This window comes from Colletotrichum orchidophilum (genome assembly GCF_001831195.1).
Source record: "Colletotrichum orchidophilum strain IMI 309357 chromosome Unknown Scaffold_26.1, whole genome shotgun sequence".
NCBI classification, from domain to species: Eukaryota; Fungi; Ascomycota; class Sordariomycetes; order Glomerellales; family Glomerellaceae; genus Colletotrichum; species Colletotrichum orchidophilum.
This window is the reverse complement of record NW_019172982.1, coordinates 152,294-179,414: the sequence shown is the minus strand read 5'-3', so window position 1 is coordinate 179,414 and position 27,121 is coordinate 152,294. Positions and strand designations below refer to the sequence as shown.

The following is a 27,121-nucleotide window of genomic DNA, read 5'->3' as shown; positions in this document are numbered from 1 at the left end:
ATTATAATTATATATTCCGTATTTTATAATCGTATTTTATACGAAGGTAAATTAAGTTTAGATAATTATAAAATCTTTAATTAATACTTTTTAATAATCGATTTTATATTAAAAACGCGTTTTTAATTATAATTAATATTATATAAAATTCTTTATTTATCGCGGTTTAATATACGTCGCGTCGTATTTATTAAAAAAATAATCGGTTATATTTTATATATTATTAAATCATAATAAAAACTTTTAATTAATTAAGTAAATAACTTATTCGAAAATCACGGTTTTTTTTAAAAAGATTATTTTTTTTAAATTCATATAAATTTTATATTAAAATAATAAGCTAGCGTATCGGTCGTAAAGTATTATTTTTAAAATATTATAAATAAAAGCTATTTTTTGTATAGATAAATTTAAATTGTTTTTAATAATTTAAAATATAAAGATAATACGACGCTTATTTAAAAAAGAATTTATAATTATATATAAAAAAAAATAATTATTAAGATAAAAAGTATAAAAAGAAAAGAAAGTAGGCGACTCGCTATGATAAGCGACTCGCTATGTATATACGTTAGTTATAAGTTATTATAAATATAAATCCGCGCTTTATAATATTTAAGTTTATTATATTAATTAAGTTTATATATAAATATTTATTTTAATAAAAATAGCTTCGTATACACTTTTAAATACTTAATAACTATTTAGGTTTTTTTTTTTTAACTTTTTTAGTTTTTTATAAACTATTTTAATAAAAAGCTTTTATTAATAGTTTAGAAATTTAAAAAATTCTTTTTAACTTTTTAAAACTTTTAAAAAATTATTAATATAAATTATTTTTTAATTAATAATTATATTATATTTAATTTAATTATTTTATATTATAGTTTATAATATTTTATAAAGTATACGGTACGTAGGATTATAATTATAATATCGTATTTTTTAATTAAAAAGGTAAGTTTATAAAAAATCTTAATTTAAGCTATTTAAAAATCCGTTTTTTATACTTTTTAATTATTTAATAAAGTTATATATAAATATAAAATTTATTATTATTTTTTAAATCCGTACGCTTTTATATATAAACGGCTTATATACTTTTATTATCTTTTTTTATTTTATTTTTTAATATAGTCTATTAAAATAACGTTAATAATTATATTTTTAATCCGCTCGGCCTTTTTTATAATATTAAGTTTAAATATTCGGTTTTATTATTATTATTAAATATTATTTTTAAATTATTAATTATTTATATACTTTATAATATAGTTCCTAAACTTTTAAATTCCGTAACAATTGGTTTTTTATTTATAATTATTAATATACTTTCGGTATTAAAAATTTATTTAAAAGTTATTAAATTTCTTTTTTTAAATATTATTTTAAATATTTTAACGTTTTTTAATATAAAAATTACGATTTAAATTAATTAAATAGGTATTTTAAATTTAATAATTTTTTAAATAAGCTTATTTTTATTTATTTTTAAAACGCTTAAGAGTTTAAAAACCGTACTTATAATATTTATAAATTTTTAAATATTTTTAATAATTAAGCTAATTATAACTATAAATAATATTTTTATAATATTCTTTTTTAAATAAAAAGTAGTTTTATCGAAATATATATTACGTATAATTAATATTTATTTAAATATAAAAACTTAGATTTTATATAAGTTATAAATATTTACTATATATTTAATAAAATATTTAATATACCTTTATAGAAATATTTTATAATATTTTTTTTTAATTTCTTTTTTATAATTCTTTTAAAAATAAGTAAGTTTTATAATTATAAATATAAAGGCTTTTTTAATATAAGTATAAGTTTTAAATTATTTTATAAATAAAACTAAGCGTTTATTATTTAAAATACTATTTAAATTATCTTTTTTTTATTTAATTAAATAGTTTTTAAATTATATTTTAATATAATAAGATATTATAAAAGAATATTTTTATTAATATATATTTATTTTATAAGCTTTTTAAAAGTTTAGTTATTAATTTTATTTTAATATTTTTAATAATTGCTTTTTTTTATATATTTATATTTTTTTATTAGTTTTTTTATATATATAAAAAAGAGTTTAAAATCGATCTTTTTATTTTTTATTTATATTTAAAACGGGGTTTTTTAATATATAGCGATTATTTCTTTTTTATTATTTATATAAATCTTATAAAATATTAAGCTTTTTTAATAACGTATTTAAAATTTAAAAACTTTTACGATTTCGAAAATTAATTTTATTTATTTATTTTTTAAAAAGAATTTAAAAAGCTTTATAAAATATTTATTTTTAATTATAAATAGTTAAAAATAGTTTTTAAAAAGTTTTAAAGAATTAAAAAAGTTTTAAAATATATAATAATATAATTTTAAAATTTAATTTTTTAAAAAGGATTTAAAAAGATTTTTTTATATATATATAAAAGCATAATATTCGTATTTTATTTTGAATAATTCTTTTATATTTATTTTTTAAATGTTATAAATTAAATTTTAAAAAGCTTTTAGTTTTATATAGTTAATTTAAAAATATTAAATTATTATATTATTTATTTTATTTATATAAACTATATTAAAATCGGGTTTATAATATAATAAAGTGTTAAATTAAACCGTTATTATAAAATATAAAAAGCTTATTAATATTAAAAAGCGGGCTATAATATAATAAATAATAAGCTTATATTAAAAAAAAAAGTTTTTAAATAATTAAATTATTATTATATTTTTATTTATATTTTTAAAATATAAAATCGTATTAAAACTATAATATTAAATTTTAGTTTCTAATAAACGTATTTTAAAAACGATATTAATATAAAAGTTTTTTATAATAACGACGTTTTTTAAAATAAAGTTTTTAATATTAAAGCTTTTTTTATTATAAAAAGCTTTTTTAAAATTTTTAATTTTAATTTTTATAATATAAATATAGATAATATTCGTTTTTATAAATTTATTTTTTAAATAAAATTTATAAAAACCTTTTTTTAATAAAGCCTTATTATTAATTAAATAATATTTTTTATAATTATTATAAATTATATTATTTAATAAAGTATAGCGTTTTTTAAAAAATATTTAGAATATTAAAAAGCTTATAAAACCGCTTTTTTATAATTTTTTATTATTATTAAAAATAATAATTATTACGACGTTTTTAAAATAATTTTTTAAATAAGTTTTATTATTATTTTAGGTTTTTTAATATACGTTTTTAATATTATTAATTAATTACTTTTTTTTTAATATTTAATTTAAATATAATTAAAAATTAATAACATTATTTAATTTTTTATTTTAACCACTTTTCTATTTATAAATTCTTTTATATATTTAAATACTTTTATAGAAATTTTCTAAACTTTTTTATAATTTTATAAAAATTAATAATAATTCTTTTTATATAAATAAATTTTAAATATTATTTTTTAATTATTAAATTTATTTAAACGTTTTTTAAAAATAATAAAAAAGCTAAAGCTTTTATTATCGTTTTTTAAAAATTAAATTTTTTAATAAAAGATTTTAAAAATTCGTTTACATTTTTTTAAAATTAAAATAAAACGTTTAAGATTTTTATTTATAATAAGTTTATTAAATATTTATATTATTTAAGTCGGTATAAAATGGGTTTTAATAATTTTAAAAAAGCTTTTTATTATTAAAACTTTTTAAATTTTAAATATATTATAAACCTAAAATTATTTATATATTTTATATTAATTAAAATATTAAATAATTAAAAAAACGTTATTTTAAAAAGTTTTAAAAAATACGTTATTATATTTTTTATAAATTATTAAAAAGGTTATAAATTTAAAAAGTATTAAATTACGTTTTAATATATTTATAAACTTTTAAAAATTAATTTTATTTTTATATAAGAGTTTTATTTAAATATTTATAAGTTTTTATAACTTAATTATTTAAAAAATAAAAGATTTAATTATTCAATAATTCGTTATAATTATTTTTTATATTTAATTTTAATTAATATAATTTTTAATAAGTTATTTATATTTATTTTTAATATTATTAAATTCAATAAAACGTAGTTTTATAAGCTTATTAATTAAAAGAATTTAAATTTAATCGATTTTATTATTATTAAGCGTTTAAATTTTATTCTTATTATTACCGTTTTTTTAAATAATTAACTATTTATAATAATTATTTTTTAATTCGATAGTACGCTTAGCGATTAATTTAATAAAGTTTAGTTTTTTTAATAATTATATATTATTATTATTAATATTCTTTATATTTAAATCGATAAGATCTTAAATAAACGTATTTTTTATATATATTTAAAAGTTAATATATTAAATTAATTAAGCTGTTTTCGTATTAAAGCGTTAATTATTATTAAATATAAAAAGTTAAGCGGTTATTAATATTATTAATAAGCGCTTTACGTTTTTATAAATTTTAAAATAATAAAAATATTTATTTGTTTTTATATTTTAAAAAAGGGGTTTATAAAAATTAAGTTTATAATTATAATTAATTAAGAGTATAAAAATATAGTTTTTATAATTTAAAATATTTATTTTTTTTAAAAAGATTTTTTATAAACCGATTAAATAAATATATCGTTTAAGGGCGTTTAAGAAGTAAGTTAAGAGGCGTTTTTAAGCGGGTACTACCTTAGCTATATATAGCTATGCGCTGGACCTCTTGCGATAAGTTTTTAATAATCTTAAAGTATTAAATTACTTTTTACTTATTTATTATAATAAAGGTTTTACTAAAGGGTTTTTTAAAATATTATTTTAATTATTTTTTATTATTTTAATAAATAAAGTAATTATCGTTATAATATATAGTTTAAAAAAGTAATTTATAAAGTATTTCTTTAAAAATAATATTAATTTGTTTTTTAAAAATAGGTCGTTATTAAATTCGTTTAGGCTATTTATAGTTTTTAATTATATATCTTAACTTATTATAATTATAGTATTTAAATTTCTTTTTTTAACGGGATTAGTTTCGTTTTACTATATTAAGGTCTATAAGTCTATTATATTATTTATAAATAATAGTTTATTAAAAATTATTATTTTTATTATAATAGGATTTTTAATTAAAGTTACGTTAAAATTATTATTAATATTTACGTCTTAAGTTAAGTTCTTATTATTATTATTTTTTTTATAAAAGCAGTTATCGATTTTAATTACGAATTTAATATATTAAAAAAAATCGTTTAGTTCGTCGATTCTAATAAGTTCGTCCTTAACTTTATCTTTTAATTTTTAATAAAATATAAAAATCTTAATATCGTTTTAAATACTAAGGCGTCTAAACTCAGCTAAATAGTCTTTTATTAATTTAATTTATTAAAATTATAATATATCGCGCTTAGCTTATCGCTTTTTATTTAAATTTTAAAAAAATAATTTAAATACTTTTTTAAATTTTTCAAAATTATAATAAATATCTTATATTTTAAAAAAGGATTTATTAAAGGTTTTTTTATTAAAATACTTTTTTAAAAAAAGCTTAAACTATTTAAAAACTCGTTTTTTAAAAAAGCTAGCGGCGTATACGATTTTCTTAATTTTATTATTAAAGTCTTTTTAATAAAAATTTAAAAAGTTCTTAATTTAAATTAAAAATCTTTTTAAAATTCTAAAGGTCTTATTAAAAATAATAAATACGTTAAATTTAAACTTTTATTATCCTTTATTAAAAAGGATAATAACAATATTAATAATATTTTAAAACGTATTTATTTAATTAACGAAGTTTAAAACTTTTTAACGTTCGTTTTTAAATCTTTTAAATATAGCGTTAAATATTCTTTATATCTCGGTAATATCGCGGTCGTTTTTAATTTAAACTTTTATTAATTAAATAATAATAATATTAAAAAAGTCCGTTAGTTTTTTATTATATTAAATACCTTAATTAACGACGCAACGTATTTAAATATATATTATTTTATTAAGGACCGCGTCCCCAATAAAATTATACTTAACGTCGGGTATTTTTATATCTTTTTCGGCTTAAACTAACTTAATATCTAAAGCCTAAGGCTTTTTACTTTTATTAAAAAAAGATTTAGTAAATATTATTTATATTATTTAGTAAATTTTCGTAAAGTCGATTTATTAAATAAAAATAATTAAAATATTACGGTTAACTAATCATAAAAAGGTTTATATTAATAAAAGTCGGGGCTATAATATTTATAAATAATAATCGTTATTAAAATAGTTTTAAAAAAACTATTTTTTATAAATCGTTAAATAAAAAAGCTTCGGTAATTAATCGTAATTTTATTAATAAAGTTTTTAATAAAAATAGCTAAAAGTAATTATTAAATTTAATATAAAAATTAATTATTAAAAAAGCTATAAAAATTTATTTTTAAACTTAATTTAAGTTATTTTATATATAAATCTTAATCGTAAATAAACTTTTTATAATATTCTATTTATTATTATTTAATTATTTATTAAATAGTCGTTCGTTTTATATTTTTATAATCGCTTTTTTTATTTATTTATAAACGTCCGTTTTTTATTTTATTATACGATCGAAATTATATAATTTATTTATAATTCTTCCGTTTTAAAGAGAGCCGTCTAAGTTATTATTATTATATATATAGTGTGGTAGCCGCCGCAGGTCCTATGGGGCAGGGCCTTAGTTTAGTAATACGTATTAAGTCGTAACAGCTTTAGAGCTTTTTTTTTATAAGATTACGTATTACGATTACGTAATTACTTACAAATAGGCTTATTAATTCGATCTTTATTAATAAGCTATAGAATATTTTAGTAAGAGGTTTTTATATTTATATAAAGGCGTAGTTTTACCTACTTAGACCTTTCTTTAAGTAAGTAACTCCTTATATAGTAATTTAACTATATTATTCTCTATTATTTTTCAAAGACTTTAGTTATTTACGTATTATTACCCCTTTATTTATATATTTTTATTTCTATATAAATATTATATATTCTTATCTTTTTATAAGAATATATTTATTTTCTACTTTTTAAAGCTATTATATAAGAATTATTTAGCCGAATTTAAGCGATTTAGTATTTAACTTAACTTTATTAATAATATTAAAATTTTTATATTTTATTAAAGATTAAAAAACGAATTTAAGAACGAAATTATTAAACTCAATAAATTAAAAGATTTTTTTTTAATATATTAAATTAGCGATTAAAATTAATAATAGGTTTTATAAAAAAAACCATAATAAGAATTATTATAAAAGGTCCAGCGCACAGCCACGTATAGCTAAGATAGTACCCGCTTAAATACGTTTATTAATTTATTTCTTAAACGCTTTTAACTAATATATTTACTTAATTTATTTATAAAATATCCTTTTCAAAAAATAAGTATTTTAAATTATAAAATAAAGTTTTTATATTCTTGATTTATTATAATTATAAATTTAATTTTTATAAACCTTTTTTTAAAAATATAAAAATAACTAAGTATTTTTATTATTTTAAAACTTATGAAAATATAAAATACTTATTAATAATATCGATAATTATTTAACCTTTTATATTAAATAATAATTAACGCCTTAATATAAAAACGGATTAATTAATTTAATATATTAACTTTTAAATATATATAAAAAACGCGTTTATTTAAAATCTTATTAACTTAAATATAAAAAATATTAATAATAATAATATACGATTATTAAAAAAACTAAACTTTATTAAACTAATCGCTAAGTATATTATTAAATTAAAAGATAATTATTATAATTAATTAATTATTTAAAAAAATAGTAGTAATAAAAGTAAAATTTAAACATTTAATAATAACGAATTCGATTAAATCCAAATTCTTTTAATTAATAAACTTACGAAACTACGTCTTATTAAATTTAATTATATTAAAAATAAATATAAATAACTTATTAAAAATTCTATTAATTAAAATTAAATATAAATAATAATTATAACGAGCTATTAAATAATTAAATCTTTTATTTTTTAAATAATTAATTTATAAAAGTTTATAAATATTTAAATAAAACTTTAATATAAAAATAAAATTAATATTTAAAAGCTTCTATATATATTAAAATACAAATTAACATTTTTTAAATTTATAACTTTTTTAATAATTTATAAAAAATATAATAATACATTTTTTAAAGCTTTTAAAATAATATTTTTTAAATTATTTAATATTTTAATTAATATAAAATATATAAGCGATTTTAAGTTTATAATATATTTAAAATTTAAAAGATTTTAATAATAAAAAGCTTTTTTAAAATTATTAAAACCTATTTTATACCGACTTAAATAATATAAATATTTAATAAACTTATTATAAATAAAATCTTTAAATATTTTATTTTAATTTTTAAAAAAATATAAACGGAATTTTAAAATCTTTTATTAAAAGAATTAGTTTTTAAAAAACGATAATAAAAGTTTTAATTTTTTTATTATTTTTAAAAAACGTTTAAATAAATTTAATAATTAAAAAATAATATTTAAAACTTATTTATGTAAAAAGAATTATTATTAATTTTTATAAAATTATACAATAGTTTAAAAAGCTTTTATAAAAATATTTAAATATATAAAAAGATTTATAAATAAAAAAATAATTAAAATAAAAAATTAAATTATATTATAATTTTTAATTATATTAAAATTAAATTATTAAAAAAAGTAATTAATTAATAATATTAAGAGTATATATTAAAAAAACTTAAAAAATAATAAAACTTATTTAAAAAACTATTTTAAAAATATTATAATAATTACTATTTTTAATAATAATAAAAGATTATAAAAAAACGATTTTATAAACTTTTTAATATTTTTAATATTTTTTAAAAAACGTTACGTTTTATTAAATAATACGATTTATAATAATTATAAAAAATATTATTTAATTAATAATAAAGTTTTATTAAAAAAAAGGTTTTATAAATTTTATTTAAAAAACTTTTTTATAAAAATAAATATTAAAAATTTTAAAAAAGTTTTTTATAATAAAAAAAGTTTTAATATAAAAAACTTTATTTTAAAAAACGTTATTATTATAAAAACTTTTTATATTAATATCGTTTTTAAAATATATTTATTAAAAATTAAAATTTAATATTACGGTTTTAATATAATTTTATATTTTAAAAATATAAATAAAAATATAAATAAAAATATAATAATATTTTAATTATTTAAGAAAAAACCTTATTTTTTTTAATATAAGTTTATTATTTATTATATTATAGCCCGTTTTTTAATATTAATAAACTTTTTATATTTTATAATAATAGTTTAATTTAATATTTTATTATATTATAAACCCGATTTTAATACGGTTTATATAAATAAAATAAATAATATAATAATTTAATATTTTTAAATTAACTATTTAAAATTAAAAACTTTTTAAAATCTAATTTATAATATTTAAAAAATAAATATTAAAAAACTATTAAAACTAAAATATAAATATTATATTTTTATATATATATAAAAAATAATTTTTAAATTTTTTTTAAAAAATTAAATTTAAAATTATATTATTATATATTTTAAAACTTTTTCGATTTTTTAAAAATTTTTAAAAACTATTTTTAATTATTTATAAATAAAAATAAATATTTAATAAAGCTTTTTAAATTTTTTTTAAAAAGTAAATAAATAAAATTAATTTTTAAAATTATAAAAGTTTTTAAATTTTAAATACACTATTAAAAAAGCTTAATAATTTATAAAATCTATATAAATAATAAAAAAATAATAATTATTAAATATAAAAAAACTCTATTTTAAATATAAATAAAAAATTAAATAATTAATTTTAAATTCCTTTTTATATATATAAAAAAATTAATAAAAAAATAAATATATAAAAAAAAAGCGTTTATCAAAAGTATTAAATTAAAATTAATAATTAGATTTTTAAAAAGCTTATAAAATAAATATATATTAATAAAAATATTCTTTCATAATATCTTATTAAATTAAAATATAATTTAAAAATTATTTAATTAAATAAAAAAAATAATTTAAATAGTATTTTAAATAATAGTATTTAACTTTATTTATAAAATAACTTAAGATTTATATTTATAATAAAAAGGCTTTTACGCTTATACTTATAAAGCTTATTTATTTTTAAAAAAAACCGTTAAAGAAAATAAAAAATATTATTATAAAATATTTTTATAAAGGTATATTAAATACTTTATTAAATATATAATAAATATTTATAATTTATATAAAATTAAAATTTTTATATTTAAATAAATAATAATTATATATAATATATAACGTATATATATAGCGAGTCGCCTATCATAACAAGTCGCCCATTTTTAAATACCCTCTTATTATTTATATAAGTTAATTAAGTTATATTATACGAAATTAATTAAAACTACTTATTAGCCTCTTTTTTAAAAGTTTCTTAAACTATTTAATATATTTATATATTATATTTAATCTTTTTATAATTACCGTATTACCGCCCGCGCGATTTAACCCCCTCTATACAAATATCTTTTTAATATATATTTTCGCTTTTAATATTAATAACCCTTTTTTTTATTCGGATTACTTTAGCCTTAGTAGTATTAAATAAGCCTTTAAGACGTAATTATATTTTTTTAGCCCTCTAGCGCTTACTTAATATTTTATTTACCATACGAAGCCTATAGCACTTAGCTTTAATAAGAGCTAATTTATATATTAATTTATTAATACTTTTAGTTTATAAGTTAATAACTTTATATAAATATATTAGTAAGCTATATTAATAATTATAAATCCGTTTTTTAAATAAAACAGAGCTTTATACGGCATTATATATTATAATTAATATTTTTAAGTCCTAAGAGCCCTAGTTATTTAAACATAAATTAAATAATATTAACGTTTTTAATTTAAAATTTAAGCGGGAAATAATTATTTTTAAATTAAAAAGTATAATTTTAGCTTATTTAAAACTAGCTCGTACGTTTTTTTTATTTATTAAAATAAAAAAAGCTGTTTTAAAAGTAAGAAAGAAGTCGTTTTTAGTAATATACGTAATCTATATCTATATTATCTTCTTGATTTTTTTATTATATAAAGCTTTTAATAAGCTAAAATAATTAATATTAAAAGGTTAAAGCTCGTACGATAAATATAAAAATATATAAAAAGCGATAATATCATATTTTTTATAATAATTATCGAATTTAATCGATTTATAGCTATTATAATTATTAAAGATTAAAAGCCGTTTAATACCCTTCGTACGAGATTTTATATATTTTTTAAAATACTTTAACTAATCTAGGCCGATCTTATTTATAGTCTATTTATTTTTATTAAAATAAATACGTTATTTAAAAAGGAATTAGTTATTAATATATTACGAGAGGAGGTAATATTTATTTTTTATAATAATATACAAAGGTAGCGCCTAGCTATTTATATATATATTTTAAATAATAAAAACTTATTTTTAATTATTAAGCTATTTCGTACGAGGCCTTTTATAATAATTAAAGGTTATAATAACCTTTACGTACGAAAGTATTCCTATTAAAAAGCCCGTTTTATTAAAATTATAAATATTATAATTGTATATTTTATATTTCGTAATCGTATTTTATATAAGGGTAAATTAAGCTTAAATAATTATAAGATCCTTAGTTAATACCTTTTAATAGTCAATTTTATATCGAAAACGCGTTTTTAATTATAATTAATATTATATAAAGTTTTTTATTTATTACGGTTTAATATGCGTCGCATCGCGTTCAGTAAAAAGGTAATCGATTATATTTTATATATTGTTAAGTCGTAATAAAAATCCTTAATTAATTAAGTTAATAATTCGTTTAAAAATTATAGTTTTTTTTAAACAAATTATTTTTTTTAAATTTATATAAATTTTATATCAAAGTAATAAGCTAATACGTCGGTTACGAAGTATTATTTTTAAGATATTATAAATAAAGGCTACTTTTTATATAAATAAATTTAGGTCTTTTTTAATAATTTAAAATATAAAGATAATACGACTTTTATTTAAAAAAGAATTTATAATCGTACGTAAAGAAAAATAATTATTAAAATAGAAGGTATAGAAAGAAAAGAAAATAGGCGACTCGCTATAATAGGCGACTTGCTATGTATATACGTTATTTTAATAAAATTACTTTTTATTTAAAAAAGAATATTATAAAAACATTATTAATAATTACTATTAATTTAATTATTAATAATATTTAAAAATTTATAAATATTATGAGTATTTTTTTAAACTTTTAAACGTTTTAAATGTAAATAAAAGCGAGCTTATTTAAAAGATTATTAAACTTAAAATACTTATTTAATTAATTTAAATTATAATCCTTATATTAAAAAACGTCGAAATATTTAAAATAATTTTTAAAAAAAAGAGAAATTAATAACTTTTAAATAAACTTTTAATACTAAAAATATATTAATAATTATAAATAAAGAACTAATTATTATAGAATTTAAGAGCCTAAGAATTATATTATAAAACGTATAAATAGCTAATAATTTAAAAATAATATTTAATAATAACGATAAAGCCGAGCACCCGGATTTAATATTATAAAAAAAGCTAAGTAAATTAAAAATATAATTATTAATCCTATTTTAATAAACTAAATTAAAAAAAATAAAAAAGAAATAATAGAAATATATAAGCCGCTTATATATAAAAATATACGGACTTAAAAAACGATAATAAATTTTATAATTATATATAATTTCGCTAAGTAATTAAAAGGTATAAAAAATAAAGTTTTAAATAGCTTAAATTAAAATCTTTTATAAACCTACTTCTTTAATTAAAAAATACGATACTACGATTATAATTTTATATATTATATACTTTATAAAATATTATAAGCCGTAATATAAAATAATTAAATTAAACGTGATATAATTCCTTAATTAAAAAGTAATATATATTAATAATCTTTTAAAAACTCTAAAGAGTTAAAAAGAATTTTCTAAGCTTTTAAATTATTTATAAAAGCTTTTTATTAAAATAATTTATAAAAAATTAAAAAACTTAAAAAAAAAAGAATTTAAATAATTATTAACTATTTAAAAACGTATATAAAGCTATTTTTATTAAAATAAATATTTATATATAAACTAAATTAATTTAATTAATTTAAATATTATAAAAAGAGGATTTACGTTTATAGCAATTTATAATTAATTACGATTTATAATATATATAAAATAATATTTATAATTAAGACTTTTAAATTAATAATAGCTTTAATAACGTAATTTAATTTAAGATTATTTTAATATAATATTATAAATATCTTTTTAAATATAAAAATTAATAAATACGACGAACTAATTATTTATAAATTTCTAAATAAATTTTAAATTAATAAAAAATATATTTAATTTAAAAAAGCTTTATATAAACTTTATAACGCGTTTTATTTATAATATAAAACGTTTTTAAATATATTTAAAAACTTAAATATATTTTTAATAACTAAAGATCTTTATATATATTAAAATCCGAATTATAAAACTATTATTATTTTTTATATAAACGATATTTTTATACTTTTTTTATAAAAATTATAAATAATATATAGTTATTATTATTAATATTATAAGAATAGTATATAAGTCATAAAATAAAAAATTTATACAGAATTATTTAAAAGTTCGGACTATATAAAATAAAAAATATAAAAAAGTTTATTTTATATATAATACTTATATAAAAAATATAATTAAAAAATCCGATTTTATAAATAATATTTACTTAATTATATTATTATTTATAAATAATTTAAAAATATATAAAAACTAATTTATATTTATATAAATAAAAATATATTAAAAAAAAATAAAATTAGTTTTTTATATTTTAATATTAATACGTCCGGACTATATATAAACGGTTTTAATATTATTTTAATATTTTAAAAACTTAAATCTTAAATACTTTTAAATAATAAATTAAGTTATTAAATATTTATATAAAATATGCTATTTAATAATTTATTATAATATATAACAAGGTAAAATAAATTAAAAACTTAATTATAATTTATTTTTATTTATAACTAATAATACCTTTTTTATAAATAATTAAATTATAAAAAACTCGTTATAAAAATATATTATAATACTTTTTAATAACTTAATTTAATAAAAAGCGTTTAAATAATTAATAATAACGACTTTTATAATTAAAATAAAACTCTTTTATTTATAAAGAATTACTAAAAAAATAATAACGTTATAAAATCTTTTTTATAATTTTATATTTAATTTAAAAACCCTTTATATAATTTATTATGATAATAAATAAATAATTAAATTAATAATAATAAATATAAAAAAAGTTTTTTTATACTTACGTTATAAAAATATTTAAAATATATAATTTTATTAAAAATACGCTATTAATTATTTAAAAATCGAATATATAATTATAAAAAATATATTAATGAATAGTTTTATAAAAAACCTAATTAAAAAAAAATCCTTAAGTTTTAAAATTTATTTAAATTTAATAAATATATAAAAAATAATTATAAAAAAGATATAAATATAAAAAACTAATAGTTTAATTATAATTTAAACTTTAAAGGGCGCTTATTTAAAAATAATTTACTTTATAAAGCTATATTAAATAAAGATTAATTATTTTATAAAGTTATATTAAAAATAAAAATAATAAAAACGAAAATAATAGCCTTAAAAAGCGTATTTAACTATTATTATTAATAATATAAATAAAAAATCTCTTTTTTAATATTATTAAAAATACAACGGCCCTTAATAATAAAATATATAAAATATATAAAAACGTTATTATTATTACTTTATTAAAAAGAACCGTTTATAATAATAAACTTAGCTTTTTTTTTTAATTTTTTGAAAAATAAAAAAAAAACTTAAAGCTTTTAGTTTTATAAATAGCGGAGTAAGCGTAAATAAAAACTTAAAATTATTAATTAAAAACTTATAAAACGGATTTTTAAAAACTTTTATAAAAATTAATAAAAAGCTTATTAATTAAAAAGCTTATTAAATAAATTATAAATAACCGAATATTAAATAAAATAATAATATAAATACGACTATTTTAAAAATATTTAATATATTTATTTTTAATATAAAAAGCCTTTTCTATAATAATAAAACGTATATAATATACTCCAATACTTTTATTAAACTTTATTAAAATAAAATTAAAAATATAAAAAACAAGATTTAAAATACTAGGCTTTTTTTTATATTTTTTTTTATTAAAATAATTTTATTTTTAATTTTATTTTTAAACTTAACCGTAAATAAAGCTATATTTATTTTAAATTTAAATAAAAATTTAGCTATTTTAATAAAAGTAATATAAATATTAATATTTTTTTTTATTTATAAACTATTTAAATATATTAATAATAATATTTTAAAAAATTAAGAAAAAAAACTTATTAAGTTTAATAACGGCGGTTTTAATAGCGTTATTAAAAGCGGCCTTATTAATTACTTTCTTAGCTTTTTATTTTTTAAATTATTAATATAAAAGCTTTTTATTTTTGAAGTCGGCAGCGAAAAATTATTAAAGTTTTTTAACTCTTTTTTTCTTTTTTACCTCCTTTTTAGGGTCCTTAGGGCCCTTATTAATAAATTTATTAACCTCTTTATTAATGCCGGCTTTAATAATAGCCTTAGTAATATATTTTTTAATAACGGCCGTGTTAATAATATATTTAATAACGGCAGCGGTATAAATAATAGCTTTCTTAATTTTAATAGTATAAATAGTTTTAATATACTCGGCGGCGCCTTTTTTAATGAAAGTAATACCGGTTATTATATATATATATTTAATTATTATATTATAATTTATTAATATTAAAAAAGGGTTATATAAGGCTAAAAACTAGCCTAAAAGATTTATAAAAACGATTTATAAAAGAACTAAAAAAAAGAAAAGATTTAAAAAAAAGCGAGTAATAAAAGAAAGTATTTTTATTATTTATTAGCCTATTTAAATAATAACTTAATAACCGACTTTATAATAATTTATTTATTAATAAGTATATATAATAATAATAATAACGCGTTTATATAAATATATTATAACGTTATTATTTATAAAATAGTATAAAATTATTATTTTTAATAAGTTATTTTAATTAAACCTATTTTTCTTTATTAATTATTTTTATATTTATTTAAAAACGATAAAAAAGGGATTTATATACGCGATTTAGTTATAAATAGCTTCGTAATTAAAGGGGTATATTATAAAGAATTAATATATAGCGATATATAACTAAAATAATACCTATTTAAATACGTTTATTTACTTATTTCTTAAGCACTTTTAGCTAGTATATCTACTTAATCGGTTTATAAAATATCCTCTCAAAAAGATAAGTATTTTAGATTATAAAAACGACGTTTCTATGCTCCTAGCCTACTATAAAAATTTAATTTAAGACGTAAATATTAATAATAACCTTAACGTAATTTTAATTGAAAATATTATTATAATAAAGATAATAATATTCAATAGTCTACCGTTTATAAATAATATAACGGATTTATAAACTTTAATATAATAAAGCGAAACTAATCTTATTAAAAAAGAATTTAAATATTATAATTATAATAAGTTAAGATATATAGCTAAATATTATAAATAATTTAAACGAATTTAATAACGACCTATCCTTAAGAAATAAATTAATATTATTTTTAAAAAAGTATTTTATAAATTATTTTCTTAAACTGTATATTACGACGATAATTACTTTATTTATCATAATAATAAAGAATAGTAAAGAGAGTATTTTAAAAAATCTTTTAATTGAATTTTTATTATAATAAATAAATAAAAGTAGTTTAATATTTTAAGACTATTGAAAACTATAATAAAAAGTGCATTTAAATACTATTGATAATATATGAAGTAATTAAAATATAATTTATTAGCTTTTTTAAACGAGCGTAAACTTTTACGATAATAAGAAATAAATTAAAAAAAAATGAAAATAATTAAAATTAAAAACGCCTTATTTTAATTAAAAACCGAAATCTTAGCTTATAAAGTACGGATTCTAAATAAATTTATGTATATAATACGACGAATATTTAATAAAATAATCCAATATTATAAATAACGCTTTTTAATAATAAAGGATTATAACGAAAATTATATTCGTATATTAATTAGCTATTATAGAGCCGGTCGATTAATTAAACGACTAGTTATAAAAATAATATTCGTTTTATTTTAATAATTATAATAGTATAGCTAAGTACTTAGATTAAAAAAGATATAAAAATAAGCTTATTAAAATTTTAAAATTTAAACTTAAGGATTTTTAAAACTATTATCAATTCCTTAAAATTTAACTTAATTTAATAAGGCTAAAAATTTAGTAAGCCGTTGCTATTTAAATATATCGTAATTAAATTAATATAACGTATAATAACGGTATTTTTATAAATAAAAATTTTAAGTTTTAAATTTTAAAACGGAATATTATTAATATATATTTTTGTTAAACGGCCGGCTAGTTTTTAATAAAGGTTTTATAATATTATAACCCCCGGCGACTTATTAATATTAAAATATTATAACGATTTCAATCTATTTACTATAATTATAATAATTCTTTTATATTATTAATTTATAATAATTATAATAATACCGTTTTCAATTATATATTACGAATTTATATATATATATATATATTTTTAATATTATTATTATAATTCTTTTTATTATTACTTGTTTTAATAATAAGTCGGCGATATATAATCGTTATTATGTAAAAATAATTTATTTATTTTTATAATTTAATATTTTATTTTTTATTCATCTTATTATTTTCTTTTTTTTATATTTAGGTTTTATTAAATTTTATAAACTTTTTTTTAATATTCGTTTATATAATTTTATATTTTAATAAATTTGTTTTATTATCGCCGTTATAATAATAAACATTATTTTATAAATAACCGAACTTATTAATTAAAATTATAATTTTAAAATCGGTTTTATTTATTTTAATAATAATATTTTTTATTTCGGCTATTTAATATTATTTTATTATAATATTAAAAAGTCTATATATATTTACAAAAACTATATAAAGAAATATATTATTTATTTCGTTTTAAAAAAAAAGTATTTTATAATACGTTTATCTTTTTTTTTTATATTTATTAATTAATTTATTTAAATCTTTATTAAGTTTTATAACGCCGCTTAAGCGACTTAAAATTGTTTTGAAATTTTTATAATCTTAAAGTTAATAAAAAACTACCCTTTTAGGCTTATTAATATATTATGAATATTTTTAAAATTTTAAATTCGATATAAAATTTAATTTATATTTATATTAAAAATCTTTTTTTTAATATAAATAAGTATTACGACCCAACATGCATAATAGGACTAGGGACTCGCCCCGCAGGCCTGCGGCGGCTATTATATTATATATAATATAAGATATAAGAATATATATATTATCCTTACGGAATAGAAAAACTATAAATAAGTTATATAATAATAATAGAAAAACTATAAATAAGTTATATAATAATAAGATAAGGAACTCCGTATATTTAATATATAAAATCTGTTTTTTTAATTAAATAGATCTCGTATTTTAGGAATATAAGAGTTGTTAAATAAATATATAAATAAAGGATATATTTACGATTAGGATTTATATATAAAATAGCTATGAACTAGGCTTAAGGATAGATTTTTATAGCTTTTTAATAATTAATTTCGTATTAAATCTTACAATCGCTTTTAACTATTTTTATTAAAAACTTATTTAATAAGATTATAATTAATTATTAAAGCTTTTTTGTTTTACGATTTATAAATAATAGTTTTTTTTAAAATTGTTTCAATAACGATTATTATTTATAAATATCAAAGCCCTGATTTTTATTAATATTAACCTTATTACGATTAGCTAGCCGTAGTATTTAATTATTTTTATTTAATAAATCGATTTTATAAAAACTTATTAAATAATATAAACGACATTTATTTAATTTTCTTTTTGCTAAGGGTAAAAAACCCTAAGCATTAAATATTAAATTTATTTAAACCGAAAGAAATTTAAAAATGCCCGACGTTAAATATGACTTAGACGGGGACGTAGTCCTTAATAAAATAATATATATTAAAATATATAACGTACATACATAGCGAGTCGCCTATCATAACGAGTCGCCCACTTCTAATTACCCTCTTACTATTTATATAAATTAATTAAACTATATCGTACGAAATTAATTAAAACTACTTATTAACCTCTTTTTTAAAAATCTCTTAAACTACTTAATATATTTATATATTATATCTAATCTTTTTATAATTATTATATTATTATTTATATAATTTAACCCCTTTTATATAAACACCTTTTTAATATATATTTTCGTTTTTAATATTAATAACCCCTTTTTCTACTCGGATTACCTCGGCCTTAACAACATTAAATAACCCTTTAAAACGTAGTTATTTTTTTTTAACCCTTTAGCGCTTATTTAATATTTTATTTACTATATAAAGCCCGCGGCATTTAGCTTTAATAAAAGCTAATTGATATATTAAATTATTAATACTTTTAGCTTATAAGTTAATAACTTTATATTAATATATTAATAAGCTATATTAATAACTATAAATTCGTTTTTTAAATAAAATAAAGCTTTATACGGCGTTATATACTATAATTAATATTTTTAAGTCCTAAAAGCCTTAGCTACTTAAGCATAAATTAAATAGTATTAGCGTTTTTAGCTTAAAATCTAAATAAGAAATAACTATTTTTAAATTAAAAAGTACAATTCCAACCTATTTAAAATTAACTTATATGTTTTCTTTATTTATTTAAAAAAGGCTATTTTAAAAGTAAAAAAGAAGTCGTTTTTAGTAATATACGTAATCTATATCTATATTATCTTTTCGATTTTTTTATTATATAAAGCCTTTAATAAGCTAAAATAATTAATATTAAAGAAGTTAAAGCTTGTACGATAAATAAGGAGGTATATAAAAAGCGATAATACTATGCTTTTTATAATAATTATCGAATTTAATTAATTTATAACTATTATAACTATTAAAAATTAAAAGCCGTTTAACACCTTTTATATAAAACTTTATATATTTTTTAAAATATTTTAACTAATCTAAGCTAATCTTATTTATAATCTATCTATTTTCGCCAAAGTAAATACGTTATTTAAAAAAGAATTAGCTATTAATATATTATAAAAAAAAAATTTACTTTTTATAATAATATACAAAAATAACGCCTAGCTATCTATATATATATTTTAAATAATAAAAACCTATTCTTAATTATTAAACTATTTTATATAAAGCTTTCCATAACGATTAAAAGTTATAATAACTTTTATATACGAAAATATTCTTATTAAAAAGCCCGTTTTATTAAAATTCTAAATATTATAATCGTATATTCTATACTTTATAATCGTATTTCGTACAAAAATAAACTAAGTTTAAATAATTATAAAATCCTTATTTAATACTTTTTAATAATCGATTCTATATTAAAACGCGTTTTTAATTATAATTAGCGTCGTATAAAATATTTTATTTATCGTAATCCAATACGTATTACGTTATATTTATTAAAAGAATAATCGGCTATATTTCGTACGTCGTTAAATTATAATAAAAATCCTTAATTAATTAAATTAATAACTTATTCGAAAATCATAGTATTTTTTAAAAAAGTTATTTTTTTTAAATTTATATAAATTTTATATTAAAATAATAAGCTAATACGTCGGTCGTAAAATATTATTCTTAAGATATTATAAATAAAAGCTATTTTTTGTATAAATAAATTTAAATCTTTTTTAATAGCTTATAATATAAAAATAATACGATTTTTATTTAAAAAGAAATCTATAATTGTACGTAAAGAAAAATAGTTATTAAAATAAAAAGTGTAGAAGGGAAGGAAAGTAAGCGACTCGCTATAATAAGCGACTCGCTATATATATACGTTAAGGTTATTAACTAGAATATTTAATATAATAAAAAATTGACGGACCTCCTTAACACTACTACTACTTAGTTAATAGAAATTTAAACTAAAAACGACCACGATATCGCTTATATATAAAGATTACTTAACGCTATATTTAAAAAATTCTATATTAAACGTAATAAGGCTTTAGAATTTACTAAATAAATAAATACGTTTCAAAGTGCCGCTAATATTATTACTACCTCCTTTAGTAAAGGACGATAAAAACTTAAATTTAATATATTTATTACTTTTAATAATACTTTTAGAATTTTAAAAAAAGAATTTAATTTAAATTAAAAACTTTTAGAACTTTTATTAAAAAGATTTTAATAACGAAATTAAAAAGGTTATATATACTATTAACTTTTTTAAAAAATAAGCTTTTAAATAGTTCGAATTTTTTTAAAAATAATATTTTTAAAAAGAGTTTTTTAATAAATACTTTATTAAAACATAAAATATTTATTATAATTTTAGAAAGTTTAAAAAAGTTTTTAAATTATTTTTTTAAAATTTAAATAAGAAATAATAAGCTAAGCGCGATATATTATAACTTCAATAAATTAAATTAATAAAGGACTATTTAATTAAATTTAAATAATTTAATACTTAATTTAATCTTACTAACGATATTAAGATTTTTATATTTTATTAAAAATTAAAAAATAAAGTTAAGGACGAACTTATTAAAATTAACGAATTAAACGATTTTTTTTAATATATTAAACTTATAATTAAAATCAATAACCGTTTTTATAAAAAAAATAAAAAAAAAGCTAAACGACGATAGGAACTTAACTTAGGACGTAAATATTAATAATAACTTGAATATAATTTTAATTAAAAATATTAATATAATAAGAATAATAATTTTTAATAAACTACTATTTATAAATAATATAACGGACTTATAAACTTTAATATAATAAAATAAAATTAATATTATTAAAAAAAAGAATTTAAATATTATAATTACGATAAGCTAAAATATATAGCTAGGGATTATAAATAACCTAAATAAATTTAATAATAACCTATTTTTAAAAAATAAATTAATATTACTTTTAAAAAAGTACCTTATAAATTACTTTTTTAAACTATATATTACGATAATAATTACCTTATTTACTAAAATAATAAAAAATAATTAAGATAATACTTTAAAAAACCTTTTAATAGAACCTTTATTATAATAAATAAATAAAGAATAGTTTAACGTTTTAAAATTATTAAAAATTATAATAAAGAATATATCTAAATATTATCGATAATATATAAAATAATTAAAATATAACCTATTAATTTTTTTAAATAAGCGTAAACCTTTATGATAATAAAAAGTAAATTAAAAAAAAGGATAATAATTAAAACTAAAAACGATTTATTTTAGTTAAAAAACGAGATTTTAGTTTATAAAGTACGGATTCTATATAAAACTATTTATATAATACGACGAGTATTTAATAAAATAATTTAATATTATAAATATCGTTTTTTAATAATAGAGGATTATAATAAAAACTATATCCGTATTTTAATTAGTTATTATAAAGCTGGTCAATCGATTAAACGATTAGCTATAAAAATAATATTTATTTTATTTTAGTAACGATTTTAAAGACGATTAAAGGCTAAAACGAAGGAAGACCTCTTTTAATTAAAAGACGAGATCGATAAAGAAATAAATCTAATTTATAAACCTTAGATATTAAAAGAGTACTATTAGTAACGTATTAAAGAACTAAACGAGGCTTATTATATAATAAACGCTTATATTCCCTAATATTTAATTATAAAGATAGTCTTTATTATTTTGTAATAACGAATAAATAAATAACTTAAAGTAATAATGAAAGACAATATGCTCCGCTTAAAGTAAAACTTTCTTATATTTAATAAAAAAACCTTATATAAGCTTACCTTTATATTTATATTAAATATAAATAATATAATTAATAAAGATATTATAAAGATAAATAATTTAAATAAAGAAACTATTAATAATACGTTTATAAACTCTAATACCGAGAGACTAAATTACGACTTCTTTTTAAATAATGTTTAAATATCGGATTACGAATAGCTTATAAGTTAATAATCGTTTTATAATTTAAACGAACCTCGCGACGTCGCTCGACGACGAGCTTAATTAAAAATTAATTATAGGATATTATTCAATATTAACGACTTTATTATTAAAAAGGAAGCTAATTTAAATAGGTAATTAAAATAGCTAGAATCTATAAGCTTTTAAGAAGAACTAGATTAACTTACTAAGGACCTAAAGAATTACCTATATAATTAATATATTCTAAATATATTATTTAATATTAAAATGTTTAAAAATTATAAATTATTTCTTAAAAAGAAGGAACTTATTAATAAAAAATTAAATAATATTTACGATATTATTAATATATTATATTTATTTATTAAAAAATAAAAGCGTCCTGATTTAATAATTAATTACGAACGGCTTATAAAAAAGAACGGGTATTAACCTTCGAAATATTAAAAAATTAAATATATTAATCGTAAAAAAATAACGAAAAACGGCTAAAATAAATAAATTCTTATACTTTATAATACTTTTTAATAAATAATATTTATAAATTAAACTCCAAATAAATAAATACGATATAAGCCTTATTATTAATAGCGGCGTTTAAAAAATCTTTATTTTATTAAAAATAGTAAATAAATATAATTTATTATAAATATAGAAAATAAACTTATATATTTTATAAATAATAAAAAGAAAATAAATTAAATATAACGACGTATATATTAACTAAAAGACTATATACTTTACGATATATATTAATAATTAACTAAAATAATTAAAATATGATATTATAAAGATTAAAAATACCGACGTTATCCTAAGAATCTTATAATTATAATAATATAACTTATAAATAAATTAAAAAACCGGCTAATTTTAATAAATAGATTTAATTACTAAACGATTTTAAATTTTTTTTTAAATAAGTCTTACGTAATATTGAACGAACGAAAATAAATTAAAAATATCGCTTTTACTAAAATAATAGAACTTATTAAAATATTTATATTTCATACGAACGATCGAAGATCGGACCTATTTTAAATTATATTTAAAAAATATAAAATTTATATAAAACTATTTACTTTAAAAAAAATAAGACTATTAAAATATAATAAATTTAACGAGTATATTAATAATAAATTTAAAAAAAGTTATATTAAATTATTATCCTCTTTAATAAAAATACTAATCTTTTTTATATTTTAAAAAAATAAAAAAAAAGCTTAGATTTATAATTAATTATAAAAAACTTAATAAAATTATTAAAGAGAATTACTATTTATTACTTTTTATTATAAAACTTAAAGAAATATTATATAGAGCCTAATAATTTATTATAATAAACTTTAAAAAAATATTTATTTAAATTTAAATTAAAAAAAGAAATAAATAAAAGACGGTATTCCGAATTTATAAAAAACTTTATAAATATTTAATTATACTTTTCGAACTTATTAACGCACCCGCTATATTTTAAATAATAATTAATTATATATTTAAAAAGTACGTCGATATTTTTATAATCGTTTATTTTAACGAAATTTTTATCTTTTCTTTTAATTTTAAAATATATACAAAATACGTTTATATAATATTTTAAAAACTTTAAAATATAAAGCTTTTTACTAAGCTTAATAAATATAAATTTTATATATAAAAAATAGATTGTTTTAATTATATAATTACGTTAAGATAAATTTATATATAAATATTTAAAATAAAAATAGTTAAAGACTAATTTATATTTATTAGTATTAAAAATATATAATTATTATTAAGATTTATTCATTTTTATTAATAATTCCTTAAGGACTACGCTAATATTATTAAACCTTTTAATAATCTAATAAAAGAAAATACGACCTTTATTTAAAATAAAAAATATAAAAAAGCTTTTAATAAAGTTAAGAACTTAATTATTTCGGAACTAATAATTATAATTTTAGACCTAAAGAAACTATTCAAAATCAAAACTAATATTTTAAATTTCGCTATAAGAGCTATTTTAAAATAACAAGACTAATAAAAAGTACTTTATTTTTATATATTTTATTTTAAAATATTCTATAAAATAAAACTAAATTAATAAATTTATAATAAAGTATTAATAGTTATAATTAAAACTTTTAAAAAATAAAGACTATAGTTTTTAAAACCTAAATATAAAGTTATTATTTATATAAATTATAAAAACTTTACGAATTTTATAATAAATAGAAATTTAAATAAACGATAAATTAAATAAAGCGAATTTTTATTAAAGTTTAATTTTTAAATTATTTATTAAAAAGGTTTAAAAAATAATAAAATAGACGCTTTTAATAAACGACCTAATTATAAAGTTAAAATCCTTAAGGAAATATAAATAATCTTTAAATATAATAATAATAATAATTTTATACCTATTATAAAACTCTTTATAATAACTAAAAGAATTAATATTAACTTATTTAAAAAAATAATTCTTAAGCTTATTATAAAAATTTATAATATTTAAATATACGGTTATTAAAGTATTATAAAAATATAAAACCGGATTTACTAATATTATAATAAATCTATTATAAAAGCAAAAGTTATTAAAACTATTAAAAATTATAATATCTAAAAAAAAATAAACATAGCTTTTATAAGCCTTATAAAAAGCTATAACTACTATTAATACTATTAAAAATATAATACTTAATTTTTTAAGGTTTTATTATTAAATTATTAAAGTTTAAAAAATTATTAATAAATATAGAATACGATAATATTTTGGTTATCGTCGACCGATTTATTAAATTTTTTTATTTTATATTATATAAAAAAGTAAGTAATATTAAAGAATTAGTATATACTTTCTTTAAAATAGTTATTATTAACTATAATATACCTAAAGAAATAGTTTTTAATAAAAATAAGCTATTTATTATTAAGTTTTAGAGATTTTTAATCTTATAATTTAATATAAATTATAAATTATAGACCCTTTTTTACTTATAAACCAATAAAAAAATAAAAGAAATAAACTAGATTTTTAAAATATACTTTTATTATTATGTAAATTACGATTAAGATAACTAGGTATTATTATTATTAATAGCCTAGTTTATATATAATAGCGTAGTTAATAAAAACATAAAAAACTCCTTTTTTTATTTTAATTATAGATTTTAATTAATTATATATAGAGAAGTACGTAAAGGATTATAAATTATAAAAGCTATAATAAACGTAAATAAATTTAAGAAAATTTAAAAAGAAGCCTTTTTAGATTTTAAATTTATACCGTAACGTATAAAAAATATACTAATAAATTTAAAATTAGTAAACTAATTTTAAAAAAGGGAGATGAAATATATTTTTCTTATTATAATATTAAAACGAAGCGAGTAAATAATAAGTTAGATTATAAAAAATTTAGACTTTTTGAAATTATTAAAAAAGTTTTACTAATTAATTTTAAACTAAAACTCTTAGATATAATACGATACTATTTAGTTTTTTATATTTTATTTCTTAAGCCGGTACCTAAGGGCTTATATATAAAAGACCGTATTATTATCGAACTTAATAAACTAAAATACGAAGTTAAATAAATTATCGATTACTATATTAAAAATAGATAATAAAAATTCTTTATTAAATAGAAAGACTATAAATATGAAAATAATATATAAAAACTTATTACGAACCTTTAATATTTTTAATAACTTTTTTATAATTATTAAAAAAATTAACTTTAATTAATAAACTTAACCCTTAAAACTCTTCGCTAAACCTATAATCGCCCTAAAAAAGATCATTAAAAATACTAATAACCTAAAAATCGCTTATTACTTATCTTTAATAAATATTTAATATTAAAAAGATGTTTTTTTTTTCTAACTCTTATATTCTTTAAATAAAGGTTTTAATATAATACTCCTTTATTTTCTTATAAATAATACGAATTTAAGTAAAAC

At 14.1% G+C, this 27,121-nt stretch overlaps 2 protein-coding genes across 2 annotated transcripts; both read left to right on the top strand.

Annotated features, from left to right (window-relative positions):
- Positions 1-25,949: 25,949 nt before the first annotated feature.
- CORC01_04099 (uncharacterized protein) lies at positions 25,950-26,099 on the top strand (the record flags this gene model as incomplete). Its single annotated transcript, XM_022615747.1, has 1 exon — positions 25,950-26,099. A coding segment is annotated over one exon (150 nt), but the record flags the coding sequence as incomplete, so codon positions are not given.
- A 452-nt stretch (positions 26,100-26,551) lies between these two features.
- On the top strand, positions 26,552-26,755 carry CORC01_04098 (uncharacterized protein; the record flags this gene model as incomplete). The annotated part of the gene is made up of 1 exon (XM_022615746.1): positions 26,552-26,755. A coding segment is annotated over one exon (204 nt), but the record flags the coding sequence as incomplete, so codon positions are not given.
- Between the last annotated feature and the right edge of the window lie 366 nt (positions 26,756-27,121).